Raw genomic sequence first — 8,039 nt, 5'->3', positions numbered from 1 at the left:
GCCGGGCATGGTGGTATGGGACACCGTGATCGAGTTATTGGCCTACGCTGGGGTGGCGAGCCTCCCCGTAGTGACCAGTGAGCAATCCAGACTCGTGAGCCGAATACGGTGGTATGGGACACTGTATTCGAGCTGTCGGCCTACACTGATAAGGTAACGAGCCCTTTGTAGTGACCTCGAGCGTACGCTAAGACTGCGTAGAGGCGACGAGCCCTTACATAGCAACAAGAGTATACTAGGTCTGTACTGATAAGGTGACGAGCCCTTTGCAGCGACTTAGAACCGTATCATCGTATGAGATTTACTAGGACTGACGACCCTAGAATGGATCATTGTTTGAGAATTTATATAAGGAAGGTACCTTAGCTTTCCAATCCTACTATGAAAGGGACTAATAATAACTCGATAATCATACTCATGTCATCGCACTGCATATGCCCCAGGTTGAAGAGCATAGAGGGAAGAAAGCATGCCGCGACCGTAAGATAGTGTCGCACGAGGGAGTGTAGGCGAGGGCATGCATCATGCCTACATTTCATCATTGCATTAATTAGAGTACTCAAGGATGTTTGATTGTATTATTTTATCATTAATGCTTGACTGAATTGAGAACATGTTAACCTTTACTTTATTGTTCTACTGAGTTGATCACTCACTCCCACGTTCTGGGATGGTGTTCTGAACACCTACCAGATTCTGTCTTAATTGCAGATGATGATGCGACTCAGGAGGCGGAGCCTGATTACTATGATGATCAGGATGAGTTCTTATATATACAGTTCTCCAGGGGTTTCGCTTAGGCCATCCGGATCGACGGGACTACAGGGTTTATTTTTATAGTTGAACTATTTTGATCTGTTACGTGTATATGATGACTCAGTGATGTATTCATACTCTGGAGACCGATTGTGATCTTTTTGGTTCATATACGTTTATATACATTTTTCAGTCTTCCGCTTGCATTATATGAATTGATCTGGAGTATGAATTACTGTTTTGGTATAATTTCACTCATGATTAATGCACTAACATAGACAACATTTAATTATCATTATTTATGTTGCATAAGTGATGCGTTGGAACTCGTATATTGAGTTTATGCTCGACCCCCGATTTTCAAGGCGTTACATCATGGCAGGCCCACATAGCACTGACCACCAGCCCGTGGCGGTGGCAGGGGAGGGGAGTTGCCAATCCGTTTCCATTGAATAACTAGAAGCCGATTGGCTGGTGTATAACGGAAACGGATTGGCTACTGCCCCTTTACACCAGCCAATAGCTGGTGGTCGGTGCTATGTGGGCCCCACTGTGATCTATGTGTTTCATTTATGTCATCCATCTATTTTTACAGATCATTTTACGGCATGAGACCAGAAATGAGTTATATCTCGATCTTAATTAGACCACATTACAGGAAACAATGTTGATTAAGCATCGACTATTAAAAAAACATTTTGGAGCTATAAAAGTTTTGGATTGAGTGGATTTTTGTTTTTTCCCTTCATCTGGGACTGTATGAACTAATCAACCTATTGGATGTCAAATAAATAGTACAGTGGCCTTAGGAGGATTTTAATGATGGATATCCAATCACTATTGTTTTTTTGAGGTGTGGTCCACCTGAGATTTATATACCTCTCATTTTTTTGGATCAAGCAATAAAATGATTGGAAAGGATGAAACACATACATCATGGTGGGGCCCCGACCACCAGCCACTGGGCCGGTGTCAGGGGGAGTAGCCAATCCGTTTCCGTGTACAACACACCAGCTATATGTGTAGGTACGTGCGAAGACGAGCGCTGACGCTCCTCGAGCCCCGAGTTGTACGAACGGTTCAAAGGAGATCAAAGTTACATGGCCCCAAAAAGGATGTATTTATTATATCCACACCGTTCATCCATTTTTCGAGATCATTTTAGACTACTACCCAAAGCATTAATCATATCCAAAATTCAACTGGACCACACCACATATAACAGCAGAGATAATGATTTTCACAGTTAAAAATTTCATAGGGCTCACCATAACGTTTATTTTCCATCCAATCTGCTCGTAACGTCACAAAGACCCAGATGAAGGGGAAAAACAAATTTCGTATTGATCTAAAACTTCAGTGAACCCCAAAAGGGTTTCAATGGCAAACGTTCAATCCCCCTCTGCTTTTTTTAGTGTGGTCCAGTTGATAGTTAGATCTCTCTTATTTTTCGTCTCAAGCCTTATGACGAGCTTGAAAAATGGATGGACGGTTTAGATATAATACATAACTCATGATACGACCCACATAACTTGCTGACATCAATACACCAGCTACATAGCTTGTTTATGGTACTTCAGCTAATCCGCTTCCCAAATAACTCTCCCCGACCGTACTTTATGATCCTGGCCACAGGAGGTTTACAGTAGTGGGCTCCATGTTTCAGTGAATCTAATCCATTGGTCTGTTGGATTTCGGTGGGTGTGGATGTTGTGCAAGGGTCTAGGTTGCTAGATAACGACAACTAATCATAGAGCTTCTGCCGTTGAAATTGGACTGTTGCAGTATTTCTATTATTGACTTTGAACAGGCCACAAATTGAAAGGGTAGGATTGTTTTGATTCGGAGATATCTCGGGCCTGATTAATTAGCAGTGGGTTTCAAGATCAATGGTCCGGATCACTGGGATATGAGCCCATTTACATAAACAAAAAAATATCTGATTCAATCTGCATTTCCTCGGTCGAGGATTCGCTGCATTTAAAAGGATTAAATGGATTAACTACAAAGATCTTGAGGCCAGATCCTCCGCAATGTTTGTAAAAAAGCGTGTCCAACAAACGTTGTGGATAGAGCCTACCATGGTGTATGTATGGCATCCGACCCGTCCAAGAGGTTAGAGCCAACCTGAAAGTTGGACGTCTAAAAATCAGATTAATACAACCATCATGTGGTCACCACATGAATTTGGAAGGTTTTGATGGTTATCCATTTTTTTAGTGATGTGGCCCACCTAATAATTTTATTGTCCTGAGTGCTTTTTATGATGTGATCATCATGATGAGGGTCACTTAATTCGCCGGTTGATTTATATAAACACAAAACGGTTGGCCACACCATAAAAAATAGTGGACAACCACTCATAAACCTCTTATTTATGCAGTGGCTCAAATAATAGTTGGATCGACTTAATGGCAGTTAAATCCTTATGAACGGGTTGGATGTGATAAAAATCATGGCATGACATTTTACACAAGAGTTACAAAATAATATTCTCCTAGAAACATGGTCAAGGATCCGGACGCGGATGTAGTAAGGTCGCGGACCGGCTTCCTTCAGGTCTTTCTGTGGGGTCCACCTCGATGTAAGTATTGTATATCCACACTGTTCATCTCTGTTCTTTATAATGTGATTGGGCCACCCTGATGACGTGGCCTAATCAAAATACAGGAAAACAGGAAATGTCTGCTCCTCTCAACAGAAGATCCGAATTCTATCCAGGTTTGTGGACATTAGCAACGGGTTGGATGGGAAATAAACATTACCGTGGACTTTAGGAACTTTTTAACGGTAGGCCTTCGATGATTTCCGTTTTCTGTGGTATGGTTTACCTAATGTTTGGATCTGTTTCATTTTCGGGTCCATGCATGAAAATGTGCTGGAAATATGGATGGACGACGTAGATGCACGACACATATTTCCAGGTGGGCTCCCCGGAAAAGATCTGACCTGACTGAATTCGCTCCCCCAATTATCGGAAGCGGATTTGCCGGTGGACCTCACACCAACCACGGCAGGGGGTTTGATAATGGGGTATGTGTTATATTAACCGTTCATTTATTTTAGAAGCTCATCTTAAGGCTTAGATGAAAAATAAGACAGATTTAAATATTAGGTGAACCACACCGCAAAAAAGAAATGCGAGATTGACCGTCTACCATTGAAACCCTTTTCGGGTCACAGAAGTTTTCGATCAATATGAAATTTGTTTTTCCACTTCATGTAGGTCCTTGTGACGTAATGAACAAATTGGATGGAATATAAATGTTATGGTGGGCCCGTTGGGAAGTGGATTGGCCGGTGTACCACGCACCAGCTATATAGCTGCCGTGTCGTGCGAGGATGAGCATCAAAGGAGATCAAAGCTACATGGGACCATAGTAATGTATTTATTATATCTACACCTTATCATCTATATTTAGAGATTATTTTAAAGTATTATAAAAAAAAACATTTATATCAAAATATCAACTGGACCACACCACAAATATCAGTGGAGATAATGATTTTCACTGTTAAATAATTTGTAAAGCCCATCACAATGTTTATTTTCCATCCAATTTGTTCATAAGATTATAAAGATTCGAATGAAGAGGAAAAACAAATTTCATATTGATCTAAGACTTCAGTAGCTCTAAAAATATTACAATAGTAAACATTCAATCTCCCACTACTTTTTGTATCGTGGTCAACTTGATAGTTAAATTTGTCTTGATTTTAGTATCGATTCTTAAGACAAGGTTGCCGAATGAATGGGCACTTTTGGATATAAAATATACCCATAGTAAGACCTATAGAACTTGCTGACATCAGTACAACAGCTATTTAGCGGATGTGGGGAAGCGGATTGTGTACTACCCCGCCCGTCCCTAGTTCCGAACGGGCAGTCACGTGGGTAGGCCCACTGTGATGTATATGTACTGTTTATAATTTTTTCAAATCATCCTAACGTATTAACACAAAAATAAGGCTGATCCAACCCTCAGCTGGAGCACACCGAATAATAAGCTTGATTGCATTGGAATGCGCATAGTATTAAATGACAATTGCATTAAATACAAGGGTCATTTCTGGTATGGTCCGGTTATTCGCGGGATCTACCTTATTTTTGTTTTGATGCCTACAAATAATTTGTGAAAAACGATAGACGGTTTGAATATATAGATAACCTCACGGTGGGCCCGCCCACAGAAGTGGTCGTTCGGAGCTAAGGACGGGCGGGGTAGTACACCAGCCAATCCGCTTCCTGCATTTACACCTGGCTTTTGCTAAGCCCACACGCGTGTGAAATAAAGCTTATGTACACGCCACACATGTGCCAGTATGGCACGATAGGTCAGAGATCCAATCCATTCATCAGAAAGGTATAAATATATTGATAATCTATCCCAAAACATAAGTTAATCCAATTTCCAAATGAGCTACAGTCAGAAAAACAAATATACGGCTCTGAAGAACTTGGCTGAAGTTTTATAACTCATCCATCTGTTTCGAATATTGGGGCCTAAATGCTATTGAACCATTACTTTTGGAAATCATGCGCAAGCTCAGACCAACTCAATGGATGGATTGGATCTTACGTACATGTGCCATGATGGAACATGTGTGGCGTGTGCAGGAGCTTTATTGTACACGCGTCTGCACATAGCAAGACTCTTCAAACCTTACATGCAGTCCTTATCCATTGGACCATCTAACCAATCATCCGGACCTTCCATTTAAAAAAAAAACAAAAAAAAAAAAAAACACTGATAAGAAGATCCAAACCATCAAAATGTCGGCGCTTTCTATTAGAGCCACCCCTTTTTCAAGCCACAAAACAGATTCTCAGCATTGGCCGGCCAAAATAAGAGACATTCATCCAAGAATAATCCTAACATGTGGATTAGATCCAGACCGTCCATCTTCACAATTTTTTTCATGGCAGCCCTGGGGGATAAACCATGCCCAATAAAATAAATAAATAAATAAATCTCATCAATGGGACAATCATAACCTTCCAAGTTGTGTCCTCTAAATAGACGTCCAAGAAGCGAGTAATGTCCAGTTTCAACTGAAAATGTCCAAAGATTATTATTTTATTTAATTTAAAATTTTAAAGAATGGTCCACCCACAATTATATAATACAGACCAATGGTTCAGATCATCCAAAAATGGTCCCCACTTGTCAGAACTGAAAAGGGTCAATCACGTGCCTCTGGTCGACAGCTCATGCTACTAAAATTAGACCTTACAACCTAGTGCCATTCAGGAATATATACCATGTCTCATATAAACCTTCCATAAACCATTTCAAGGTTTCTCAAGAGAGAGAGAGAGAGAGAGAGAGAGAGAGAGAGAGAATGGGAGGTGGGCCTTGCACAGGTCTACTAGAGTCATGCAGGGATGCTGAGAAGCGTCTGAACAAAACAATCTCCAAGAGCATGGTTGGAAAATACTTCAAGCTAGAAGCTCGAAAGACCTGTTTCACTAAGGAAATCCGAGCAGGCATTGCCACCTTCCTCACCATGGCTTACATTATCTCAGTCAATGCCACCATACTCGCAGACTCCGGCGCGACGTGCACTGTCTCCGACTGCACGTCGCACTCCGCTAACATACACACACACCCACACCACATTCATAAACCTGGTCCAGAATGTAAGTTCCAATCAAACATAGGCTACCAAAAATGTCTATCAAATGTCAAAAAAGACCTTATAATGGCTACTGTCTTGTCATCTATGATTGGGTGTTTTGCAATGGGTATTTTAGCCAATCTGCCATTAGCCTTAGCCCCAGGCATGGGAGCCAATGCCTACTTTGCTTACAACCTAGTGGGCTTTCATGGGTCTGGGTCCATATCTTATCAAACCGCTCTCGCCATCGTCCTACTCGAAGGATGCGCTTTCCTCGCCTTGTCTGCAATTGGGCTACGTTCAAAGATTGCCCGTCTCATCCCTCAGTCAGTCCGGCTTGCTTGCGCGGCCGGCATTGGTTTGTTTCTAGCATTTGTTGGGCTCCAACCCCACCAAGGTGTGGGCCTTGTGGGCCCTAATAATTCCACATTGGTCACACTCACAGCTTGTGCTCACACCAACCCCCTGACTGGTGCATGTGAGGGTGGCAAGATGGAGAGCCCGACGTTCTGGCTCGGCACGGTCGGGTTCTTAATCACGTCGTATAGCTTAATGAAGGATATTAAGGGTGGGATGATATATGGGATTGTTTTTGTGACATTGGTGTCTTGGATTAGGGACACTAGTGTCACATTTTTTCCAGACAGCCCAGTTGGGGACACTAGTTATGAATATTTCAAGAAGGTTGTGGATTTTCATAAGATCAAATCCACAGCTGGGGCCTTTAGTTTCAGTGATTTCAATAGGAGTGATGTTTGGATAGCTCTAGTTACATTGTTCTATGTGGATGTGCTTGATACTACTGGGACAATGTACTCCATGGCCCAATTTGGAGGATTTGTGGATGAAAAGGGTCATTTTGAAGGTGAATATCTAGCATTTATAGTGGATGCAAGCTCTACAATCGTTGGATCGGCGCTCGGATCGTCCACTCTCACGACGTACGTTGAATCATCGGCGGGGATCAGAGAAGGGGGAAGGACCGGGCTAACGGCACTGACGGTGGGGATTTGTTTCTTCTTGTCCTTGTTTTTCACCCCACTGATGGCCAGTGTCCCACCATGGGCTGTGGGACCCTCTTTAGTCCTGGTGGGAGTGATGATGATGAGAGTGGTGAGGGACATTGAGTGGGGGGAGATTAAGGAAGGTGTGCCAGCTTTCTTGACCATGTTGCTCATGCCCCTCACTTACTCTATAGCTAATGGAATTATAGGGGGGATTGGGATATTCATAGCCCTTCATTTGTATGATGGGATTGTGTGGTTGTGGAAGTGGATGGTGAAGATGTGTAGGAGGTTGATGGGTGGGGCCCAAAATCAAGTGTCTGCAACAAGTGGTGATCCACCTACTGTGCCTGTTTGATGTGGCCCGTTTTACCTTTCTTTAATGTATTCAATTTTATGTGGTCTTCTTTTTCTTCTTTTGGTTTTTTTAATCTGTTGAGATGAGTTTATACCATACATTCCAGCTCTGTGGGGCCCATCCGTAGGTGCGTGGAATTTGTCTCCTCATGTTCACTGTCCATTCCATGAACCATCCTGAGCCAATACTCAGGTGGGACACACCACAGGGAGAAATGTGCAGTGACTACTGAAATCTATATATTCATGTGGTGTGGCCCACCTGAGTTTTGAAATGGGGCGTTGGGTCTCTATGTGCCCCTT

General features: G+C 42.5%; 1 protein-coding gene across 1 annotated transcript; it reads left to right on the top strand.

The window, feature by feature from the left end:
- Positions 1-5,502: 5,502 nt before the first annotated feature.
- Positions 5,503-7,792, top strand: LOC131247372 (adenine/guanine permease AZG2). The gene has a single exon (XM_058247695.1). It carries the CDS (start codon positions 6,100-6,102, stop codon positions 7,735-7,737), a length of 1,638 nt encoding a protein of 545 aa, XP_058103678.1. The 5' UTR covers positions 5,503-6,099; the 3' UTR covers positions 7,738-7,792.
- The last annotated feature ends 247 nt before the right edge of the window (positions 7,793-8,039 follow it).

Source organism: Magnolia sinica, chromosome 5 (assembly GCF_029962835.1).
Source record: "Magnolia sinica isolate HGM2019 chromosome 5, MsV1, whole genome shotgun sequence".
Lineage (NCBI taxonomy): Eukaryota > Viridiplantae > Streptophyta > Magnoliopsida > Magnoliales > Magnoliaceae > Magnolia > Magnolia sinica.
This window is presented reverse-complemented; position numbering and strand designations above follow the sequence as displayed.

Excerpts from the sequence above, each read along its gene's own strand:
- LOC131247372 (XM_058247695.1), top strand. The coding sequence starts at position 6,100 with ATGGGAGGTGGGCCTTGCACAGGTCTACTAGAGTCATGCAGGGATGCT.